The 25,316-nt window shown below is 40.4% G+C and overlaps 1 protein-coding gene across 1 annotated transcript in view; it reads right to left on the bottom strand.

The window, feature by feature from the left end:
- CHN2 (chimerin 2) overlaps positions 1 to 25,316 on the bottom strand; it is a 964,914-nt gene that overhangs the window by 39,137 nt on the left and 900,461 nt on the right. The window contains exon 11 of the mRNA XM_053714191.1: positions 2,440 to 2,577. Coding sequence (XP_053570166.1) covers positions 2,440 to 2,577 — 138 coding nt within the window. The remainder of the gene's footprint in view (positions 1 to 2,439; positions 2,578 to 25,316) is intronic.

Here is a 25,316-nt window from a genome sequence, read left to right as displayed (position 1 = left end):
ATTTTTTTATTTTCTGTAACTTAGTTCTTTTTTATTTTTTGTACTTTAGATAGTTTATTTAATTGTATTTATTTGTAGCAATTGTGTTTAATTAATTTATTGATAGTGTAGTGTTAGGTTAATTGTAGGTAATTGTAGGTAGTTTATTTTATTATTTTATTGATAGGGTAGTGTTAGGTTTAATTATATCTTAGGTTAGGATTTATTTTACAGGTAAATTTGTAATTATTTTAACTAGGTAACTATTAAATAGTTCTTAACTATTTAATAGCTATTGTACCTGGTTAAAATAAATACAAAGTTACCTGTAAAATAAATATTAATCCTAAAATAGCTATAATATAAATGTAATTTATATTGTAGCTATATTAGGATTTATTTTACAGGTAAGTATTTAGCTTTAAATAGGAATCATTTATTTAATAAGAGTTAATTTATTTCGTTAGATAAAAATTATATTTAACTTAGGGGGGTGTTAGTGTTAGGGTTAGACTTAGCTTTAGGGGTTAATACATTTATTAGAATAGCGGTGAGCTCCGGTCGGCAGATTAGGGGTTAATAATTGAAGGTAGGTGTCGGCGATGTTAGGGAGGGCAGATTAGGGGTTAATACTATTTATGATAGGGTTAGTGAGGCGGATTAGGGGTTAATAACTTTATTATAGTAGCGCTCAGGTCCGCTCGGCAGATTAGGGGTTAATAAGTGTAGGTAGGTGTCGGCGACGTTGTGGGGGGCAGATTAGGGGTTAATAAATATAACATAGGGGTCGGCGATGTTAGGGCAGCAGATTAGGGGTACATAGGGATAACGTAGGTGGCGGCGGTTTACGGAGCGGCAGATTAGGGGTTAAAAGTGTAATGCAGGGGTCAGCGATAGCGGGGGCGGCAGATTAGGGGTTAATAAGTGTAAGGCTAGGGGTGTTTAGACTCGGGGTACATGTTAGAGTGTTAGGTGCAGACGTAGGAAGTGTTTCCCCATAGGAAACAATGGGGCTGCGTTAGGAGCTGAACGCTGCTTTTTTGCAGGTGTTAGGTTTTTTTTTCAGCTCAAACAGCCCCATTGTTTCCTATGGGAGAATCGTGCACGAGCACGTTTTTGATGCCGGCCGCGTCCGTAAGCAACTCTGGTATCGAGAGTTGCATTTGCGGTAAAAATGCTCTACGCTCCTTTTTTGGAGCCTAACGCAGCATTTGTTTGAACTCTCGATACCAGAGTTAAATTTATGGTGCGGCCAGAAAAAAACCCGCGGAGCGTTAACAGCCCTTTTACCGCCAAACTCCAAATCTAGCCGATAGACTTTAGGGGAACTTTACCATCACTTTAAACCTCAGTCAAGACATTGCAAAAGCTGTAGATTTTATATTAAACCAAACTCTTACACTTTTCTTGCTACATTAGATAAACAACTGCAAGTTACCTACCCCATTATTAAATCTGAAATATCCTATACATTTTAAAAATAGTTGATAGCCTTTGTTCATAACATATAGATACATATGAGTGTATTAAAGGGACATTAAACTGTTGGGCACAACTACAAGAGCACAGTTACTAATCACTATAATATTGGTTGTACTCCTATCCTTGTGCTTTTTTCAAAGCCAATCTCTTATTTTAACCCCTTAAAGTTGCCAGATTATAAAGCTCCACCTCTTCATAATAGAAGCTGCCATCTTGGAGATTAGGCATTCTCACAAGCTGTGATAGATGCAGTGTTTATTTATAGATCAAGTGAGCTTTTTGACACCTGAATAATGTGCTTCAGGTTAGGGATCACATGCTATATAATGCACACAAACTCCAAGCAAATAATACAGTCGTCAAAAAGCTGACATCATCTGTAAGTGTGCACTGTTTCCGTCTGAATAACAAAGCTCCAAGATGGCAGCATGAAGAGGTGGGGCTTCACCATCTGGCAACTTTAAAGGGTTAAAAGAAAAGATTGGCTTTGAATAGCTGCAGGACATAAGGAAAAGCAATATCATAGTGAGTAGTAATATTCTATTGTAGTTGTGTCAAGCAGTTTAATGTCCCTTTAAATCACAGTGGAAACCACAAGGGCAATGTTCAGGAATCCTAGGACTGTATTTGACATATCATGTTTCAGATCTGTAATCAAGTGACTGGCATCTATTGTGATTGAGAACTTTATGTATTTTTGTTCTGTTAGATGCATCATGATTTTTAGTTCAGTGTCATCCGTGTGCAGAATGGACCATCAAAATGTTATAAAAAGCTCATAATTTTCTCTTGTGAAAGTTAAATTGTGTCAACCATCTTTTCATATTGCTTTTCTTTATATTGTCTTATGTTTAGATGTTTAGAAAATGTATACAAATATCACACAAACATCACAAAATAGTGCTTTATTCCATACCCATGTTTGTATAAGTTTGATGACCATCATTTGCAAACAATCTCTTACAAGGAAACACTTACTTGCAGCTTCAATAAATTTGTAATAGGAATCATAGGTAATCACTGGGATAGGTAAGTCCCTGAAGTACAGTTTCAGTGCTCCAGCAATGATGTTTATGTCTGGATAGATGTTACCAGAGATGTCAGCCTTGTCACCGTCTGCAAAAGCAATAGAAGGATGTAACAATATCACATGAGTAAAGGTAAGAAAACAACTACTGTTTATTTTCTTTACAGGGTACCATGATACAGAAATTAAATAACATTAGCTTACAAGACCCACAAAAGAACACAGATCATAGACATGCTATACAGACATCTTCAGTTACATTAGATAGATAGGTCAAAATTGTGGTATTGAATTCATCTTTGCTTTAACACCCAAATAAACTTTCAGAAAAATAAATATCAACTAAAACAATTGGTACCCCCCTTTTTTTTTTTCTTGTGTATTTTATCTATAACATAGGCTTCCATAGATCCTTTAAGTAAGCATAGTTAAGCTATATAACATAACGATAAAAAGTGTCACTCTACTTCGGTGACAAAAAAATAAATAAATCCCTACATGTGTCTTCAGATAGAAGGTTGACAGTGACGGCAAAAAAAAAAAAAAGACAGGAACAAACTCCTAATCTCTCGCTCCCTCCCTCACTTTATGACAAACTCCTCTGGAGTGTGTCCTCTACATATTTACATGTAGTAAAAGGAGCAAGTAATTGGGCTTGTGTATTATTTTCATATGTTTTTAAAGAAACTGAGCCATTTATTACAATATTTTTTGATATTCTGGTCCGATCCAACGGTACTATCAAACTGTTCCATTACATCTTGTTTTAGCATTAAATTGGTCAGATTATGAATAGAAGGTTCTTGTTTGTTCTTCCAATTTTAAAGTATTAGATATCTTCCAGAATCGTGGAGTTAATAAATCGGATATTAACATATCTGGTAGATTCAAAGTCAACAAGCAGAAGAACATGTTGTTTCTCTAGCTTAATAGAGACATGTAGCGTTTTGCTCAGCCAAAAACTATGCCGTGACCAGTATTTCTGGATTTTGGGGAAGTTCCAGAACATGTATTAAATCGGCACTGGGATTGAAGCAGTGAGGACACTTATTAACTATAAGCCAGATTACGAGTTTTGAGCGCTATAGGGAAATTAACGAATGCAACATTTTCGGCGTTATTTCACCTCCCTATATAAAAAAGCAGGCTTGTGCGGGCGATATGGTGGTGTTGAGCGCCGCATCGAAATCAAGCACTGCTTTGACGTGGTCGTGCACAATTTCCCCATAGACATCAATGGGGAGAGCCGGCAAAAAAAGCCTAACACCTGCGATCGCGGAAACAAAGCTCCTTAACGCAGCCCCATTGATGTCTATGGGGAAAGAAAAAGTTACGTTTAAACCTAACACCCTAGCATAAACCCCACGTCTAAACACCCCTAATCTGCTGCCCCTAACATCGCCGCCACTTACATTACAGTTATTAACCCCATAATCTGCTCCCTCTAACATCGCCGCCACTTACATTACAGTTATTAACCCCTAATCTGCCGCGCCTATTGTCGCTGCCACTATACTAAATTATTAAACCCTAAACCTAACCCTAAGCATAAACCTAACCCCTTACGTAACCCTAAGCCTAAATCTAACCCTAACACTCCCTAACTTAAATATAATTAAAATAAATCTAAATAAACCTTACAATTATTAAATAAATAATTCATATTTAAAACTAAATACATACTTACCTGTAAAAAAAAAAAACCTAAGCTAGCTACAAAATAACTAATAGTTATATTGTAGCTATCTTAGGTTTTATTTTTATTTCACAGGTAAGTTTGTATTTATTTTAACTAGGTAGACTAGTTAGACTAGTTAGTAAATAGTTATTTCCTATTTACTAGCTACCTAGTTAAAAAAATACAAAGAAACCTGTAAAATAAAACCTAACCTGCCTTACACTAAAACCTAACATTACAATAAAATGAAATAAATTAAATTAATAAAATACAATTTACTAACTTACAACAAACCCCCCCCCACTAAATTACAAAAAATAAAAAACACGAAATTATCAAAAATAAAAACGAATTACTCCTAATCTAATAGCCCTATCAAAATAAAAAAAAATCTAGCCTACACTAAACTGCCAATGGCCCTTAAAAGGGCCTTTTGCAGGGCATTGCCCCAATGAAATCAGCTCTTTTACATTGCAATAAAAAATACAAACAACCCCCCCAACAGTAAAACCCACCACCCACCCCACCAAATAAAAACCTAATAAACCTAAGCTAAACATTGCCCTGAAAAGGGCATTTGGATGGGCATTGTCCTTAAAAAGGCATTTAGCTCTTTTACGAATTGCACAAAACCCTAACCTAAAAAATCCCCCCAAACAAACAAAAAACCCTTAAACAACCTAACACTAACCCCCGACGATCCACTTACAGTTATTGAAGTCCAGACATCCATCCATCCTTCTCCAGCCGGCGAAGTCCTCATCCAAGCGGCAAGAAGTCTTCATCCAGACGGCCTCTTCGAACTTCATCCAGCCGGCGAAGTCCTCATCCAATCGAGAAGAAGACTTCATCCAGACGGCATCTTCTATCTTCATCCATCCGGCGCGGAGCCAATAGCCAATAGGATTGAGCTCTCATTCTATTGGCTGTTCCAATCAACTCGTAATTATTATTTTTTTTACAGGTAAAAGAGCTGATTACTTTGGGGCAATGCCCCGCAAAAAGCCCTTTTAAGGGCTATTTGTAATTTAGTATAGGGTAGGGATTTTTATTATTTGGAGGGGCTTTTTTATTTTATTAGGCGGATTAGATTAGGTGTAATTAGTTTAAAATTCTTGTAATTATTTTATTTTTTTCTGTAATTTAGTGTTTTTTTTTTGTACTTTAGTTTATTTAATTTAATTGTAATTAATTGTAGTTAATTTAGTTAATGATAGTGTAGTGTTAGGTGTAATTGTAACTTAGGTTAGGGTTTATTTTACTGGTATATTTGTACTTATTTTAACTAGGAAGTTATTAAATAGTTAATAACTATTTAATAACTATTGTACCTAGTTAAAATAAATACAAAGTTGCCTGTAAAATAAAAATAAACCTTAAGCTAGCTAAAATGTTTAGGGTTTTATTTATATAGTAGCTATCTTAGGGTTTATTTTATAGGTAAGTATTTAGTTTTAAATAGGAATAATTTATTTAATTGTAGTAATTTTATTTAGTTTTATTTAAATTATATTTAAGTTAGGGGGGTGTTAGACTTAGGTTTAGGGGTTAATAAATTTAATATAGTAGCAGCAACGATGGGGGCGGCAGATTAGGGGTTAATAATTGTAGGTTATGGCGACATAGGGGACGGGAGATTAGGGGTTAATAAATAAAAAGTAGGTGTCGGCAATGTTGGGGGCAGCAGATTAGGGGTTCATATGGATAATGTAGGTGGCAGCGGTGCCCGGAGCGGCAGATTAGGGGTTAAAAATATAATGCAGGTGTCAGCGATGTTTGGGACGGCAGATTAGGGGTTAATAAGTGTAAGATTAGGGGTGTTTAGATTCTGGGTTCATGTTAGTGTGTTAGGTGTAGACATAACTTTTATTTTCCCATAGGAATCAATGGGGCTGCGTTAGAAGCTGAACGCTGCTTTTTTGCAGGTGTTAGGTTTTTTTTCCAGCCGATTCTGCCCCATTGATTCCTATGGGGAAATCGTGCACGAGCACGTTTTGCCAGCTCACCGCTACCGTATGCAGCGCTGGTATTGGGGTGAGATGTGGAGCTAAAGTTTGCTCTACGCTCACCTTTTTGCGGCTAACGCCGGGTTTAAAAAAACAAAAACGTAATACCAGCGTTGTCTTAAGTGAGCGGTGAGAAAAAACTGCTCGTTAGCAATGCACCCCTGTTACCGCAAAACTCGTAATCTCTGTGTATATGAGGAGTAGAGTATAATTTTTTTTAAAAATTAAAAAATTATTTCCTTATTTTTTGGGGTTCTGTTAGCAAGTTACCATTCTATTTAATCCTGTTAAAAGACTTATGTTTTTCTTTTGATTTTACACATTTAGCTCAAAATTTGCCTATCTTGTCCCCATATCTGTAGAATCTGGCACTAGATCTAAGATCCTTTATAGTATTCTTCTGTTCATTGATCACCTCCCATTCAGTTCTCTCGATTGGGACAGCCTATATATACGTTATATCTATTTTTAAGATGATTTGAGATAGAGAGTTCTTTCCTATTGATCTTTCTTCCAGTTGGAATAATATGTTCTAATCTCCCCCCTAAGGACCGCTTTAACGGCTTCCCAGAAGACCTCATGCTTATATATATACTGTATATATATATATATATATATATATATATATATATATATATATATATATATATATATATATATATATATATATATAATTGATTGTCTTTTTTGTATACATTCCATTTTTGAATTAGCCAGTTCTTAAATTTAGCATTGGATGCTAAAAACCGAGGAAATCTATAGCATCTTGTTATATCATTAATGCCTTCTCCCCAAGATATTTCTAATGAGATTGTTGCATGATTAGAAAGTATAAAGTTTCCTATCCCTGCTTCCGGGTTGAGACTAAAGATTCTGTCTGAGGTAAAAAAAAAGTCTAATCTGGAAAGGGATATATACTTCTTAGATTCACATCTGAATGCTCTAGTACTTAGATTAGAAAAGCGCCACACATCTCTTAGCTTTAGAGCATTACAGAAGTTTTTGAGTGGTTTATCTATCGATCTCCTTATTTTTCTCTTTTTATCAGTGCTTACATGTTGCAACCTATCTATATTATTAAATACCATGTTGAAGTCACCTACCACTATTAGGTTAGTATCCAAAGATTCATATCATTTACTCGAGTTCTGACTAAAAATCTGCATCAAGCCTATTAGTGCCATAGACGTTACAGATTACAAATTTCTTATCCTTAATTAAAATTTTAATCATAATATATCTCTTATTTGGATCTGTGGGGCCTATCTATCGAGCTCCAACCGCTGCTCCATAACCAGTCCGCCTGCTCTGAGGAGGCGGACAGAGATCGCCGCAATTCAACCTGATCGAATACGATCGGGTTGATTGACACCTGCTTGCTAGCGGTCGATTGGCTGCGAATCTGCAGGGGGTGGTGTTGCACCAGCAGTTCACAAGAGCTGCTGGTGCAATGCTGAATGCGGAGAGCGTATTCAGCAAGGTCTTTCGGACATGATCCGCAATGTTGGATCATGTCCGACAGGCCTTTCCTAAATAGGCCCCTATTTCTTTTTGTAAAATTTGATAGTCTAATTTACTATCCAGTAGTATTTCCAGTCCCTTTTTCCTGGCTGCGCATGGCGTAGCTATTACCTCTTTTACCCAGTTAGTTTTCAATTTTTCATTTACTACTTTAGATAAATGGGTCTCTTGTAATAGCGCAATATCTGCTCTATCCTTTTTGAGAGATGTCAAAATACGTTTTCGTTTTATTGTGCTGGTGATGCCCCCGACATTCCAAGATACTATTTTAATATTGGCCATGTGTCAAGTAGCTTAGCCTAAAAAGGAGGCCCACAGTGTGAGAACAAGAGGGAGGCCCACAAATGTTAGGAGAGGGATGAGAGAGAGAGACAAATTTTTTTTTGGTATATATATATATATATATATATATATATATATATATATATATATATATATATATATACAAAATAAATTTTAATTTCTATCCATAATAATCGTACATTTAGTTGCCGTTAGGGTCACTGTTCTTCTGTAAAAATTCTAGAGCTTCCTGGTCTGATTTAAACATAATTATTTTATCATTTATAATAACTTTAATATGTGCTGGATATATCATTCTAGCAAAAAAAACCTGCATTTACTAATTTGGTACAATGCGGGGCCATGACTTTCCTTCTAGCAGAGGTTTGTGCAGAGAAGTCCTGAAAACATAATTTATGCTTACCTGATAAATTCCTTTCTTCTGTTGTGTGATCAGTCCACGGGTCATCATTACTTCTGGGATATAACTCCTCCCCAACAGGAAATGCAAGAGGATTCACCCAGCAGAGCTGCATATAGCTCCTCCCCTCTACGTCACTCCCAGTCATTCGACCAAGAATCAACGAGAAAGGAGAAACCAAGGGTGAAGTGGTGACTGGAGTATAATTTAAAAGATATTTACCTGCCTTAAAAAACAGGGCGGGCCGTGGACTGATCACACAACAGAAGAAAGGAATTTATCAGGTAAGCATAAATTATGTTTTCTTCTGTTATGTGTGATCAGTCCACGGGTCATCATTACTTCTGGGATACCAATACCAAAGCAAAAGTACACGGATGACGGGAGGGATAGGCAGGCTCATTATACAGAAGGAACCACTGCCTGAAGAACCTTTCTCCCAAAAATAGCCTCCGAAGAAGCAAAAGTGTCAAATTTGTAAAATTTGGAAAAAGTATGAAGCGAAGACCAAGTTGCAGCCTTGCAAATCTGTTCAACAGAGGCCTCATTCTTAAAGGCCCAAGTGGAAGCCACAGCTCTAGTAGAATGAGCTGTAATTCTTTCAGGAGGCTGCTGTCCAGCAGTCTCATAGGCTAAACGAATTATGCTACGAAGCCAGAAGGAGAGAGAGGTAGCCGAAGCCTTATGACCTCTCCTCTGACCAGAGTACACGACAAACAGGGAAGACGTTTGTCGAAAATCCTTAGTTGCCTGCAAGTAGAACTTGAGGGCACGAACTACATCCAGATTGTGTAGAAGACGTTCCTTCTTTGAAGAAGGATTCGGGCACAGGGAAGGCACCACGATCTCTTGATTGATGTTCCTGTTAGTGACTACCTTAGGTAAGAACCCGGGTTTTGTACGCAGAACTACCTTATCTGAATGAAAAATCAAATAAGGAGAATCACAATGTAAAGCTGATAACTCAGAGACTCTCCGAGCCGAAGAAATAGCCATTAAAAATAACACTTTCCAAGATAACAACTTTATATCAATGGAATGAAGGGGTTCAAACGGAACTCCTTGTAGGACGTTAAGAACAAGGTTTAAACTTCATGGCGGAGCAACAGTTTTAAACACAGGCTTGATCCTAGCTAAAGCCTGACAAAAGGCCTGGACGTCTGGATTTTCTGACAGACGCCTGTGTAACAAGATGGACAGAGCTGAGATCTGCCCCTTTAATGAGCTAGCCGATAAACCCTTTTCTAAACCTTCTTGTAGAAAGGACAATATCCTAGGAATCCTAACCTTACTCCAGGAGTAACCTTTGGATTCGCACCAGTATAGGTATTTACGCCATATCTTATGGTAAATCCTTCTGGTAACAGGCTTCCTAGCCTGTATCAGGGTATCAATAACCGACTCAGAAAAACCACGTTTTGATAAAATCAAGCGTTCAATTTCCAAGCAGTCAGCTTCAGAGAAGTTAGATTTTGATGTTTGAATGGACCCTGTATCAGAAGGTCCTGTCTTAGAGGTAGAGACCAAGGCGGACAGGATGACATGTCCACTAGATCTGCATACCAAGTCCTGCGTGGCCATGCAGGCGCTATTAGAATCACTGATGCTCTCTCCTGTTTGATTTTGGCAATCAATCGAGGAAGCAGCGGGAAGGGTGGAAACACATAAGCCATCCCGAAGTTCCAAGGTGCTGTCAAAGCATCTATCAGAACCGCTCCCGGATCCCTGGATCTGGACCCGTAGCGAGGAAGTTTGGCGTTCTGGCGAGACGCCATGAGATCTATCTCTGGTTTGCCCCAACGTCGAAGTATTTGGGCAAAGACCTCCGGATGAAGTTCCCACTCCCCCGGATGAAAAGTCTGGCGACTCAAGAAATCCGCCTCCCAGTTCTCCACTCCCGGGATGTGGATTGCTGACAGGTGGCAAGAGTGAGACTCTGCCCAGCGAATTATCTTTGATACTTCCATCATTGCTAGGGAGCTTCTTGTCCCTCCTTGATGGTTGATGTAAGCTACAGTCGTGATGTTGTCCGACTGAAACCTGATGAACCCCCGAGTTTTTAACTGGGGCCAAGTCAGAAGGGCATTGAGAACAGCTCTCAATTCCAGAATGTTTATTGGCAGGAGACTTTCCTCCTGATTCCATTGTCCCTGAGTCTTCAGAGAATTCCAGACAGCGCCCCAACCTAGTAGGCTGGCGTCTGTTGTTACAATTGTCCAGTCCGGCCTGCTGAATGGCATCCCCCTGGACAGATGTGGCCGAGAAAGCCACCATAGAAGAGAGTTTCTGGTCTCTTGATCCAGATTCAGAGTAGGGGACAAGTCTGAGTAATCCCCATTCCACTGACTCAGCATGCACAATTGCAGCGGTCTGAGATGTAGACGTGCAAAGGGTACTATGTCCATTGCTGCTACCATTAAGCCGATCACCTCCATGCATTGAGCTACTGACGGGAGTTGAATGGAATGAAGGACACGGCATGCATTTAGAAGCTTTGTTAATCTGCCTTCTGTCAGATAAATCTTCATTTCTGCAGAATCTATAAGAGTCCCCAAGAATGGAACTCTTGTGAGAGGAAAGAGAGAACTCTTCTTTTCGTTCACTTTCCATCCATGCGACCTTAGAAATGCCAGAACTAACTCTGTATGAGACTTGGCAGTTTGAAAGCTTGAAGCTTGTATCAGAATGTCGTCTAGGTACGGAGCTACCGAAATTCCTCGCGGTCTTAGTACCGCCAGAAGGGCACCCAGAACCTTTGTGAAGATTCTTGGAGCCGTAGCCAATCCGAATGGAAGAGCTACAAACTGGTAATGCCTGTCTAAGAAGGCAAACCTTAGATACCGGTAATGATCTTTGTGAATCGGTATGTGAAGGTAAGCATCCTTTAAATCCACTGTGGTCATGTACTGACCCTTTTGAATCATGGGTAAGATTGTCCGAATAGTTTCCATTTTGAACGATGGAACTCTTAGGAATTTGTTTAGGATCTTTAAATCCAAGATTGGCCTGAAAGTTCCCTCTTTTTTGGGAACCACAAACAGGTTTGAGTAAAACCCTTGTCCTTGTTCCGACCGCGGAACCGGATGGATCACTCCCATTAATAACAGATCTTGTACACAGCGTAGAAACGCTTCTTTCTTTATCTGGTTTGTTGACAACCTTGACAGATGAAATCTCCCTCTTGGGGGAGAGAATTTGAAGTCTAGAAGGTATCCCTGAGATATGATCTCTAGCGCCCAGGGATCCTGAACATCTCTTGCCCAAGCCTGGGCGAAGAGAGAAAGTCTGCCCCCCACTAGATCCGGTCCCGGATCGGGGGCCCTCGGTTCATGCTGTCTTTGGGGCAGCAGCAGGTTTCCTGGCCTGCTTGCCCTTGTTCCAGGACTGGTTAGGTTTCCAGCCTTGTCTGTAACGAGCAACAGCTCCTTCCTGTTTTGGTGCAGTGGAAGTTGGTGCTGTTCCTGCTTTGAAATTCCGAAAAGGACGAAAATTAGACTGTCTAGCCTTAGCTTTGGCTTTGTCTTGAGGCAGGGCGTGGCCCTTACCTCCTGAAATGTCAGCGATAATTTCTTTCAAACCGGGCCCAAATAAAGTTTGCCCCTTGAAAGGTATATTAAGTAATTTGGACTTAGAAGTTACATCAGCTGACCAGGATTTTAGCCACAGCGCCCTACGTGCCTGAATGGCGAATCCTGAGTTCTTAGCCGTAAGTTTGGTTAAATGTACTACGGCCTCCGAAATGAATGAATTAGCTAGTTTAAGGACTCTGAGCCTGTCCGTAATGTCGTCCAGCGTAGCTGAACTAAGGTTCTCTTCCAGAGACTCAATCCAAAATGCTGCCGCAGCCGTAATCGGCGCGATGCATGCAAGGGGTTGCAATATAAAACCTTGTTGAACAAACATTTTCTTAAGGTAACCCTCTAATTTTTTATCCATTGGATCTGAAAAAGCACAGCTATCCTCCACCGGGATAGTGGTACGCTTAGCTAAAGTAGAAACTGCTCCCTCCACCTTAGGGACCGTTTGCCATAAGTCCCGTGTGGTGGCGTCTATTGGAAACATCTTTCTAAATATTGGAGGGGGTGAGAACGGCACACCGGGTCTATCCCACTCCTTAGTAACAATTTCAGTTAGTCTCTTAGGTATAGGAAAAACGTCAGTACTCGCCGGTACCGCAAAGTATTTATCCAACCTACACAATTTCTCTGGTATTGCAACAGTGTTACAATCATTAAGAGCCGCTAAAACCTCCCCTAGTAATACACGGAGGTTCTCCAATTTAAATTTAAAATTTGAAATATCTGAATCCAATCTGTTTGGATCAGAACCGTCACCCACAGAATGAAGCTCTCCGTCCTCATGCTCTGCAAGCTGTGACGCAGTATCAGACATGGCCCTAGTATTATCAGCGCACTCTGTTCTCACCCCAGAGTGATCACGCTTGCCTCTTAGTTCTGGTAATTTAGCCAAAACTTCAGTCATAACAGTAGCCATATCTTGTAATGTTATCTGTAATGGCCGCCCAGATGTACTAGGCGCCACCATATCACGCACCTCCCGGGCGGGAGATGCAGGTACTGACACGTGAGGCGAGTTAGTCGGCATAACTCTCCCCTCGCTGTTTGGTGAAATTTGTTCAATTTGTACAGATTGGCTTTTATTTAAAGTAGCATCAATACAGTTAGTACATAAATTTCTATTGGGCTCCACCTTGGCATTGGAACAAATGACACAGGTATCTTCCTCTGAATCAGACATGTTTAACACACTAGCAATAAACTTGCAACTTGGTTACAATCTTATTTAACAAAAACGTACTGTGCCTCAAAGAAGCACTAAACGATTAAATGACAGTTGAAATAATGAACTGAAAAAACAGTTATAGCATCAATCCTTAAAAACAACACAACTTTTAGCAAAGGTTTGTTCCCATTAGTAAAGTAACAATAATTAAATTTGAAACATAAAAATTACAGAGCAACGTTTTTAATCACAGTCAATATATAAGTCTCACAGCTCTGCTGAGAGAATCTACCTCCCTCCAAAGAAGTTTGAAGACCCCTGAGTTCTGTTAGAGATGAACCGGATCATGCAGGAAATACAAGAGTAACTGACTGGAAATTTTTGATGCGTAGCAAAGAGCGCCAAAAACGGCCCCTCCCCCTCACACACAGCAGTGAGAGAGAAACGAAACTGTCACAATTAAAACAAGCAACTGCCAAGTGGAAAAATAATGCCCAAACATTTATTCACTCAGTACCTCAGAAAATGCAAACGATTCTACATTCCAGCAAAAAACGTTTAACATAATAAATACCTATTAAAAGGTTTAATGTACTTTTAACAGAGTAATTCCAGTGAAATACCATCCCCAGAATACTGAAGTGTAGAGTATACATACATGTCATTATAACGGTATGGCAGGATTTTCTCATCAATTCCATTCAGAAAATAAAAACTGCTACATACCTCAATGCAGATTCATCTGCCCGCTGTCCCCTGATCTGAAGCTTTTACCTCCCTCAGATGGCCGAGAAACAGCAATATGATCTTAACTACTCCGGTTAAAATCATAGTAAAAACTCTGGTAGATTCTTCTTCAAACTCTGCCAGAGAGGCAATAACACGCTCCGGTGCTATTGTAAAATAACAAACTTTTGATTGAAGTTATAAAAACTAAGTATAATCACCATAGTCCTCTCACACATCCTATCTAGTCGTTGGGTGCAAGAGAATGACTGGGAGTGACGTAGAGGGGAGGAGCTATATGCAGCTCTGCTGGGTGAATCCTCTTGCATTTCCTGTTGGGGAGGAGTTATATCCCAGAAGTAATGATGACCCGTGGACTGATCACACATAACAGAAGAAATAATAATATCTTGTTATGTGCTATTTCCAGGTCTTTACTTCCTCTGTAGGCTCTTAAAATAGATATATTGTCTTACAAATTTAGAAACTTGATTATTACGGGCCTTCTCTGCAACATATTATCTATCATTGGTTTCTTTGGTCCTATTCTATGTGCTCTTTCTATTGGGATATTCCTTTCTTGAGTAGACCCGCGACCCTGGAACTGAAGACTGGCGACCACAGAGCCATGGAGCGTGGAGGATCCTCTTCATACGATCGCCGCCGTACACTGAATAGTGAATTCAAGGTACACGATTAAAGATGGTGTCCCTTGAATTCCTATTGGCTGATTTGATTCTTCAAATTCAAATCAGTCAATACGATGAGAGCTACTGAAATCCTATTGGCTGAATTCTGCGCCAGATTGTTCCTGGAAGAAGAAAGAGGTCGCCGCTTGGAAGAAGACTTCACCACCTGGAACAGGACCTTCTCCGGTGGACTTCAGGAAAGGTGAGTACCAACCTGGGTGTTAGACTTAGATTTTTTTTTAAGGGTTTTTTGGGGGAGTTTTATTTAGATTAGGGATGGGCATTAAAAGAGCTAAATGGCCTTTTAAGGGCAATGCCCAAACAAATGCCCAAACAAATGCCCTTCTCAGTACAATGGGTAGTTTAGGTTTTTTAGTGTTAGGTTCTTTTATTTTGGGAGGTTTGGTGGGTGGGGGGTTTTACTGTTAGGGGGATTTAGATTTTTTTCTGTAAAAGAGCTGTTTATCTTGGTGCAATATCCACTTTTAAGGGCTACTGGCAGTTTATTCTTAGATTAGGGGGTATTTTTATTTGGGGGGGGGGGCTTTTTTATTTTCACAGGGATTAGGTTTAATTTTGTAAACTTTGGTAATTTGTTTTTTGTTTTCTGTAATATTAGATTTTTTTTATTTTCTATAATATAGGTTAATTTAAACTTAGATTTAATTTTTTTATATATATTTTTTTGTTTTTGTTTTTTAGATTAGGGATGGGCAGCAAAAGAGCTGAGTGCCCTTTTAAGGGCAATGACCATACAAATGCCCTTTTCAGGGCAATGGATAGTTTAGGGTTTTTTAGTGTTTTGGGGGGGTGGTGGGTTTTATTGTTAGGGGGAAATAGAATTTTTGGTAACTGCAAAAGAACTTAGGGCAATGCCCTACAAAAAGCCCTTATAAGGGCTATTGGTAGTTTAGCATTAGATAAGGGGGTGTTTTTATTTTGAGGGGCTTTTTATTTTCATAGGGATTAGGTTTTATTTTTGATAATTTGTTTATTTTTTTCTGTAGTTCAATTTTTTTTTAATTTAACAACACATAGACAGAGGGGAGAGAGAGCAAATGAGAGGGGAGAGAGAGCAAAAGAGAGGGGGGAGAGCAAAATAGAGGGGGGAGAGATCAAAAGAGGTGGAGAGAGAGCAAAAGAGAGGGGGGAGAGAGAGCAAAAGAGAGGGGGGAGAGAGAGCAAAAGAGAGGGGGGAGAGAGAGAGCAAAAGAGAGGGGAGAGAGCAAAAGAGAGGGGAGAGAGCAAAAGAGAGGGGAGAGAGCAAAAGAGAGGGGAGAGAGCAAAAGAGAGGGGAGAGCAAAAGAGAGGGGAGAGAGCAAAAGAGAGGGGGAGAGAGAGCAAAAGAGGGGAGAGAGAGTAAAAGAGAGTGGAGAGAGAGCAAAAGAGAGGGGAGAGAGAGCAAAAGAGAGGGGAGAGAGAGCAAAAGAGAGGGGAGAGAGAGCAAAAGAGAGGGGAGAGAGAGCAAAAGAGAGGGGAGAGAGAGCAAAAGAGGGTAGAGAGAGAGAGAGCAAAAGAGAGGGGAGAGCAAAACAGAGGGGGAGAGAGAGAGAGCAAAAGAGAGGGGGGAGAGAGAGCAAAAGGGGTTGCGAAAGAATCCACCTGGATGGATTCTTTCACCACAAAAGAAGCAGGGTAAGTAGCACTCTTAATTAATCAATCAAGAAATACAGGTGCATCCTAGAATAATAAATATCTAACAACGTGAACAAGAGAGTAGAAACCTAAAATACAGGATTTAGATTTATTTCTGTAAAAACATAATTTATGCTTACCTGATAAATTCCTTTCTTCTGTTGTGCGATCAGTCCACGGGTCATCATTACTTCTGGGATATAACTCCTCCCCAACAGGAAATGCAAGAGGATTCACCCAGCAGAGCTGATACAGCTCCTCCCCTCTACGTCAGTCCCAGTCATTCGACCAAGAATCAACGAGAAAGGAGTAACCAAGGGTGAAGTGGTGACTGGAGTATAATTTAAAAAATATTTACCTGCCTTAAAAAACAGGGCGGGCCGTGGACTGATCGCACAACAGAAGAAAGGAATTTATCAGGTAAGCATAAATTATGTTTTCTTCTGTTATGTGCGATCAGTCCACGGGTCATCATTACTTCTGGGATACCAATACCAAAGCAAAAGTACACGGATGACGGGAGGGATAGGCAGGCTCATTATATAGAAGGAACCACTGCCTGAAGAACCTTTCTCCCAAAAATAGCCTCCGAAGAAGCAAAAGTGTCAAATTTGTAAAATTTGGAAAAAGTATGAAGCGAAGACCAAGTTGCAGCCTTGCAAATCTGTTCAACAGAGGCCTCATTCTTAAAGGCCCAAGTGGAAGCCACAGCTCTAGTGGAGTGAGCTGTAATTCTTTCAGGAGGCTGCTGTCCAGCAGTCTCATAGGCTAAACGTATTATGCTACGAAGCCAGAAAGAGAGAGAGGTAGCAGAAGCTTTTTGACCTCTCCTCTGTCCAGAATAAACGACAAACAAGGAAGAAGTTTGGCGAAAATTTTTAGTTGCCTGCAAGTAGAACTTGAGGGCACGAACTACATCCAGATTGTGTAGAAGACGCTCCTTCTTTGAAGAAGGATTTGGACACAAGGATGGAACAACAATCTCTTGATTGATATTCCTGTTAGTAACTACCTTAGGTAAGAACCCAGGTTTAGTACGCAGAACTACCTTGTCTGAGTGAAAGATCAGATAAGGAGAATCACAATGTAGGGCTGATAACTCAGAGACTCTTCGAGCCGAGGAAATAGCCATTAAAAATAGAACTTTCCACGATAACAATTTTATATCAATGGAATGAAGGGGTTCAAATGGAACACCTTGTAAAACGTTAAGAACTAAGTTTAAACTCCATGGCGGAGCAACGGCTTTAAACACAGGCTTGATCCTAGCTAAAGCTTGACAAAAAGCCTGGACGTCTGGATTTTCTGACAGACGCCTGTGCAACAAGATGGACAGAGCTGAAATCTGTCCCTTTAATGAACTAGCCGATAAACCCTTTTCTAGACCTTCTTGTAGAAAGGACAATATCCTAGGGATCCTAACCTTACTCCAGGAGTAACGTTTGGATTCGCACCAGTATAGGTATTTGCGCCATATTTTATGGTAAATCTTTCTGGTAACAGGCTTCCTAGCCTGGATCAGGGTATCAATAACCGACTCAGAAAAACCACGCTTTGATAAAATCAAGCGTTCAATTTCCAAGCAGTCAGTTTCAGAGAAGTTAGATTTTGATGTTTGAATGGACCCTGTATCAGAAGGTCCTGTCTCAGAGGTAGAGACCAAGGCGGACAGGATGACATGTCCACTAGATCTGCATACCAAGTCCTGCGTGGCCATGCAGGCGCTATTAGAATCACAGATGCTCTCTCTTGTTTGATTTTCGCAATCAATCGAGGAAGCAGCGGGAAGGGTGGAAACACATAAGCCATCCCGAAGTTCCAAGGTGCTGTCAAAGCATCTATCAGAACCGCTTCCGGATCCCTGGATCTGGACCCGTAGTGAGGAAGTTTGGCGTTCTGGCGAGACGCCATGAGATCTATCTCTGGTTTGCCCCAACGTCGAAGTATTTGGGCAAAAATCTCCGGATGAAGTTCCCACTCTCCCGGATGAAAAGTCTGGCGACTCAAGAAATCCGCCTCCCAGTTTTCCACTCCCGGGATGTGGATTGCTGACAGGTGGCAAGAGTGAGACTCTGCCCAGCGAATTATCTTTGATACTTCCATCATTGCTAGGGAGCTTCTTGTCCCTCCCTGATGGTTGATGTAAGCTACAGTCGTGATATTGTCCGACTGAAACCTGATGAACCCCTGAGTTGTTAATTGGGGCCAAGCTAGAAGGGCATTGAGAACTGCCCTCAATTCCAGAATGTTTATTGGAAGGAGACTCTCCTCCTGATTCCATAATCCCTGAGTCTTCAGAGAATTCCAGACAGCGCCCCAACCTAGTAGGCTGGCGTCTGTTGTTACGATTGTCCAGTCTGGCCTGCTGAATGGCATCCCCCTTGACAGGTGTGGCCGATAAAGCCACCATAGAAGAGAATTTCTGGTCTCTTGATTCAGATTCAGGGTAGGGGACAAATCTGAGTAATCCCCATTCCACTGACTTAGCATGCACAATTGCAGCGGTCTGAGGTGTAGGCGTGCAAAAGGTACTATGTCCATTGCCGCTACCATTAAGCCGATCACCTCCATGCATTGAGCCACTGACGGGTGTTGAATGGAATGAAGGACACGGCATGCATCCTGAAGCCTTGTTAACCTGTCTTCTGTCAGGTAAATCTTCATTTCTACAGAATCTATAAGAGTCCCCAAGAATGGAACTCTTGTGAGAGGAAAAAGAGAACTTTTCTTTTCGTTCACTTTCCATCCATGCGACCTTAGAAATGCCAGAACTAACTCTGTATGAGACTTGGCAGTTTGAAAGCTTGAAGCTTGTATTAGAATGTCGTCTAGGTACGGAGCTACCGAAATCCCTCGCGGTCTTAGTACCGCCAGAAGGGCGCCCAGAACCTTTGTGAAGATTCTTGGGGCCGTAGCCAATCCGAATGGAAGAGCTACAAACTGGTAGTGCCTGTCTAGGAAGGCAAACCGTAGATACCGTTGATGATCTTTGTGAATCGGTATGTGAAGGTAAGCATCTTTTAAATCCACTGTGGTCATGTACTGACCCTTTTGGATCATAGGTAAGATTGTCCGAATAGTTTCCATTTTGAACGATGGAACTCTTAGGAATTTGTTTAGAATCTTTAAATCTAAGATTGGCCTGAAAGTTCCCTCTTTTTTGGGAACCACAAACAGGTTTGAGTAGAAACCTTGTCCTTGTTCCGACCGCGGAACTGGATGGATCACTCCCATTAATAACAGATCTTGTACACAGCGTAGAAACGCTTCTTTCTTTATCTGGTTTGTTGACAACCTTGACAGATGAAATCTCCCTTTTGGGGGAGATAATTTGAAGTCTAGAAGGTATCCCTGAGATATGATCTCCAGCGCCCAGGGATCCTGAACATCTCTTGCCCAGGCCTGAGCGAAGAGAGAAAGTCTGCCCCCCACTAGATCCGGTCCCGGATCGGGGGCTCTCGGTTCATGCTGTCTTTGGGGCAGCAGCAGGTTTCCTGGTCTGTTTGCCCTTATTCCAGGACTGGTTAGGTTTCCAGCCTTGTCTGTAACGAGCAACAGCTCCTTCCTGTTTTGGTGCAGTGGAGGTTGACGCTGCTCCAGGTTTGAAATTCCGAAAGGAACGAAAATTAGACTGTCTAGCCTTAGCTTTGGCTTTGTCTTGAGGTAGGGCGTGGCCCTTACCTCCTGTAATGTCAGCGATAATTTCTTTCAACCCGGGCCCAAATAAAGACTGCCCCTTGAAAGGTATATTAAGTAATTTAGACTTAGAAGTAACATCAGCTGACCAGGATTTTAGCCACAGTGCTCTACGTGCCTGTATGGCGAATCCAGAGTTCTTAGCCGTAAGTTTAGTTAAATGTACTACGGCCTCCGAAATGAATGAATTGGCTAGTTTAAGGACTCTAAGCCTGTCCATAATGTCGTCTAGCGTAGACGAACTAAGGTTCTCTTCCAGAGACTCAATCCAAAATGCTGCCGCAGCCGTAATCGGCGCGATACATGCAAGGGGTTGCAATATAAAACCTTGTTGAACAAACATTTTCTTAAGGTAACCCTCTAATTTTTTATCCATTGGATCTGAAAAAGCACAGCTATCCTCCACCGGGATAGTGGTACGCTTAGCTAAAGTAGAAACTGCTCCCTCCACCTTAGGGACCGTTTGCCATAAGTCCCGAGTAGTGGCGTCTATTGGAAACATCTTTCTAAATATTGGAGGGGGTGAGAACGGCACACCGGGTCTATCCCACTCCTTAGTAACAATTTCAGTTAATCTCTTAGGTATAGGAAAAACGTCAGTACTCGCCGGTACCGCAAAGTATTTATCCAACCTACACATTTTCTCTGGTATTGCAACGGTGTTACAATCATTGAGAGCTGCTAAGACCTCCCCTAGTAATGCACGGAGGTTCTCCAATTTAAATTTAAAATTTGAAATATCTGAATCCAATCTGTTTGGATCAGAACCGTCACCCACAGAATGAAGCTCTCCGTCCTCATGCTCTGCAAGCTGTGACGCAGTATCAGACATGGCCCTAGTATTGTCAGCGCACTCTGTTCTCACCCCAGAGTGATCACGCTTGCCTCTTAGTTCTGGTAATTTAGACAAAACTTCAGTCATAACAGTAGCCATATCATGTAATGTTATCTGTAATGGCCGCCCAGATGTATTAGGCGCCATAATATCACTCACCTCCCGGGCGGGAGATGCAGGTACTGCCGCGTGAGGCGAGTTAGTCGGCATAACTCTTCCCTCGCAGTTTGGTGAAATTTGTTCACATTGTACAAATTGACTTTTATTTAAAGTAGCATCAATACAGTTAGTACATAAATTTCTATTGGGCTCCACCTTGGCATTGGAACAAATGACACAGATATTCTCTGAGTCAGACATGTTTAACACACTAGCAATAACTTGCAACCTGGTTATAATCTTTTTTAGCAAAAACGTACTGTGCCTCAAAGAGGTACTTTAACGATTAAATGACAGTTGAGATAATGAACTGAAACAGTTATAGCATCAAGTTTAAAATAACACAACTTTTAGCAAAGGTTTGTTCCCATTAGTAAATAACTAAATTTGACATAAAAAATTATAGAGTAACGTTTTTATTCACAGTCAATAAAAATTCTCACAGCTCTGCTGAGAGAATGTACCTCCCTTCAAAGAAGTTTGAAGACCCCTGAGATCTGTCAGTGAACCGGATCATGCAGGAAATATAATAGTAGCTGACTGGAATTTTTTGATGCGTAGCAAAAGAGCGCCAAAACGGCCCCTCCCTCTCACACACAGCAGTGAGGAGAAACGAAACTGTCACAATTTAAAGCAGACAACTGCCAAGTGGAAAATAATGCCCAAACATTTATTTACTCAGTACCTCAGCAATGTAAACGATTCTACATTCCAGCAAAAACGTTTAACATGACAATATTTATTAAAAGGATTAGTGACCTTTAACAGAGTAGTTCCGGTGAAAAACCATTCCCAGAATACTGAAGTGTATACATACATGTCATTATAACGGTATAGCAGGATTTTTTCATCAATTCCATTCAGAAAATAAAAACTGCTACATACCTCAATGCAGATTCATCTGCCCGCTGTCCCCTGATCTGAAGTCTTTACCTCCCTCAGATGGCCGAGAACAGCAATATGATCTTAACTACTCCGGTTAAAATCATAGTAATAAACTCTGGTAGATTCTTCTTCAAACTCTGCCAGAGAAGTAATAACACGCTCCGGTGCTATTGTAAAATAACAAACTTTTGATTGAAGTCATAAAAACTAAGTATAATCACCATAGTCCTCTCACACATCCTATCTAGTCGTTGGGTGCAAGAGAATGACTGGGACTGACGTAGAGGGGAGGAGCTGTATCAGCTCTGCTGGGTGAATCCTCTTGCATTTCCTGTTGGGGAGGAGTTATATCCCAGAAGTAATGATGACCCGTGGACTGATCGCACATAACAGAAGAAAGAGCTGTTTATCTTGGTGCAATATCCACTTTTAAGGGCTACTGGCAGTTTATTCTTAGATAAGGGGGTATTTTTATTTGGGGGGGGGCTTTTTTATTTTCACAGGGATTAGGTTTAATTTTGTAAACTTTGGTAATTTGTTTTTTGTTTTCTGTAATATTAGATTTTTTTTTATTTTCTATAATATAGGTTAATTTAAACTTAGATTTAATGTTTTTATATATATTTTTTTGTTTTTGTTTTTTAGATTAGGGATGGGCAGCAAAAGAGCTGAATGCCCTTTTAAGGGCAATGCCCATACAAATGCCCTTTTCAGGGCAATGGATAGTTTAGGGTTTTTTAGTGTTAGGTTTATTTATTTTGGGGGGTGGTGGGTTTTATTGTTAGGGGGAAATAGAATTTTTGGTAACTGCAAAAGAACTTAGGGCAATGCCCTACAAAAAGCCCTTATAAGGGCTATTGGTAGTTTAGCATTAGATAAGGGGGTGTTTTTATTTTGAGGGGCTTTTTATTTTCATAGGGATTAGGCTTTATTTTTTTATTTTTGATAATTTGTTTATTTTTTTCTGTAGTTCAATTTTTTTAAAATTTAACAACACATAGACAGAGGGGAGAGAGAGCAAATGAGAGGGGAGAGAGAGCAAAAGAGAGGGGGGGGGAGCAAAATAGAGGGGGGAGAGATCAAAAGAGGTGGAGAGAGAGCAAAAGAGAGGGGGGAGAGAGAGCAAAAGAGAGGGGAGAGAGCAAAAGAGAGGGGAGGGAGCAAAAGAGAGGGGAGAGAGCAAAAGAGGGGAGAGAGAGTAAAAGAGAGGGGAGAGAGAGCAAAAGAGAGGGGAGAGAGAGCAAAAGAGAGGGGGGGAGAGCAAAATAGAGGGGGGAGAGATCAAAAGAGGTGGAGAGAGAGCAAAATACAGGGGGAGAGAGAGCAAAATAGAGGGGGAGAGAGAGCAAAAGAGAGGGGGGAGAGAGCAAAAGAGAGGGGAGAGAGCAAAAGAGAGGGGAGAGAGCAAAAGAGAGGGGAGAGAGAGAGCAAAAGAGAGGGGAGAGAGAGCAAAAGAGAGGGGAGAGAGAGCAAAAGAGAGGGGAGAGAGAGCAAAAGAGGGTAGAGAGAGAGAGCAAAAGAGAGGGGGAGAGAGAGAGCAAAAGAGAGGGGGGAGAGAGAGCAAAAGGGGTGGCGAATGAATCCACCTGGATGGATTAATTCACCACCCTGCTTTTTTCGGAAACCACCTGGATGCAGGTGGATTCCGTAAATGGCAGGGTGGTTTGGTCACCACAATAGACTGCCCTCTGGGCAGGCTTTCCCACTTGTATGGTTAATAAGTGTATTGGTGATACAAAGAAAAAAATAGCAAACAAGGGGAGAATATGATAAAATAAGGATTCTTCCTTTACAGAGACAAAAAAAAGAAAAGAATAAAGTAATGTGATATAAAAAGAAGTGTAAGTTATGTGTTTTGTTTTTTGTGTGTGTTTTTTATGGTTTTTGTATAAATATATGTAACTCAAGCGATATATATAAAAGAAAATAATGAGTACATATGTGACAAAATGCCTGTTTACACAATTACCATATAGATATTAGACTTTCTCAAAAATCATGCAATAGAGGTAGCTTAAATTGGGCATTTAAAGCTTCTATTAACCAGCAGGCTAGATATATAATCGGGGGCTAAAGGAAAAGATACGTGGACCCTGGAAGAAGAAAGAGGTCACCGCTTGGAAGAAAACTTCAACGCCTGGAACAGGACCTTCTCCGTCGGACTTCAGGAAAGGTGAGTACCAACCTGGGTGTTAGACTTAGATTTTTTTAAGGGTTTTTTGGGGAAGTTTGTTTTATTTAGATTAGGGATGGGCAGTAAAAGAGCTAAATGGCCTTTTAAGGGCAATGCCCAAACAAATGCCCTTTTCAGTACAATGGGTAGTTTAGGTTTTTTAGTGTTAGTTTCTTTTATTTTGGGGGGTTTGGTGGGTGGGGGGGTTACTGTTGGGGGGATTTAGACTTTTTCTGTAAAAGAGCTGTTTATCTTGGTGCAATATCCCCTTTTAAGGGCTACTGGCAGTTTATTCTTAGATTAGGGGGTATTTAGATTTGGGGGGGACTTTTTTATTTTCATAGGGATTAGGTTTAATTTTGTAAACTTTGGTAATTTGTTTTTTGTTCTCTGTAATATTAGATTTTTTTTATTTTCTATAATATAGGTTAATTTAAACTTAGGTTTAATTTTTTATATATATTTTTTTGTTTTTGTTTTTTAGATTAAGGATGGGCAGCAAAAGAGCTGAATGCCCATTTAAGGGCAATGCCCATACAAATGCCCTTTTCAGGGCAATGGATAGTTTAGGGTTTTTTAGTGTTAGGTTTATTTATTTTGGGGGGTGGTGGGTTTTATTGTTAGGGGGAAATAGAATTTTTGGTAACTGCAAAAGAACTTAGGGCAATGCCCTACAAAAAGCCCTTATAAGGGCTATTGGTAGTTTAGCATTAGATAAGGGGGTGTTTTTATTTTGGGGGGCTTTTTTATTTTCATAGGGATTAGGTTTTATTTTTTTATTTTTGATCATTTGTTTATTTTTTTCTGTAGATCAATTTTTTTTTTAAATTTAACAACACATAGACTGAGAGGGGAGAGAGAGCAAATGAGAGGGGAGAGAGAGCAAAAGAGGGGGGAGAGAAAGCAAAATAGAGGGGGGAGAGATCAAAAGAGGTGGAGAGAGAGCAAAATAGAGGGGAGAGAGAGCAAAAGAGGGGGGAGAGAGAGCAAATAGGGGGGAGAGAGAGCAAAAGAGGGGGGAGAGAGAGCAAAAGAGAGGGGAGAGAGAGCAAAAGAGAGGGGAGAGAGAGCAAAAGAGAGGGGAGAGAGAGAGAGCAAAAGAGAGGGGAGAGATAAAGAGCAAAAGAGAGGGGGGAGAGAGAGAGCAAAAGAGAGGGGGAGAGAGAGCAAAAGAGAGGGGGGAAGTAATGTGATATAAAAATAAGTGTAAGTTATGTGTTTTGTTTTTTGTGTGTGTTTTTTATGGTTTTTGTATAAATATATGTAACTCAAGCGATATATATATAAAAGAAAATAATGAGTACATATGTGACAAAATGCCTGTTTACACAATTACCATATAGATATTAGACTTTCTCAAAAATCATGCAATAGAGGTA

This window comes from Bombina bombina, chromosome 5, assembly GCF_027579735.1.
Source record: "Bombina bombina isolate aBomBom1 chromosome 5, aBomBom1.pri, whole genome shotgun sequence".
NCBI classification, from domain to species: domain Eukaryota; kingdom Metazoa; phylum Chordata; class Amphibia; order Anura; family Bombinatoridae; genus Bombina; species Bombina bombina.
This window is presented reverse-complemented; position numbering and strand designations above follow the sequence as displayed.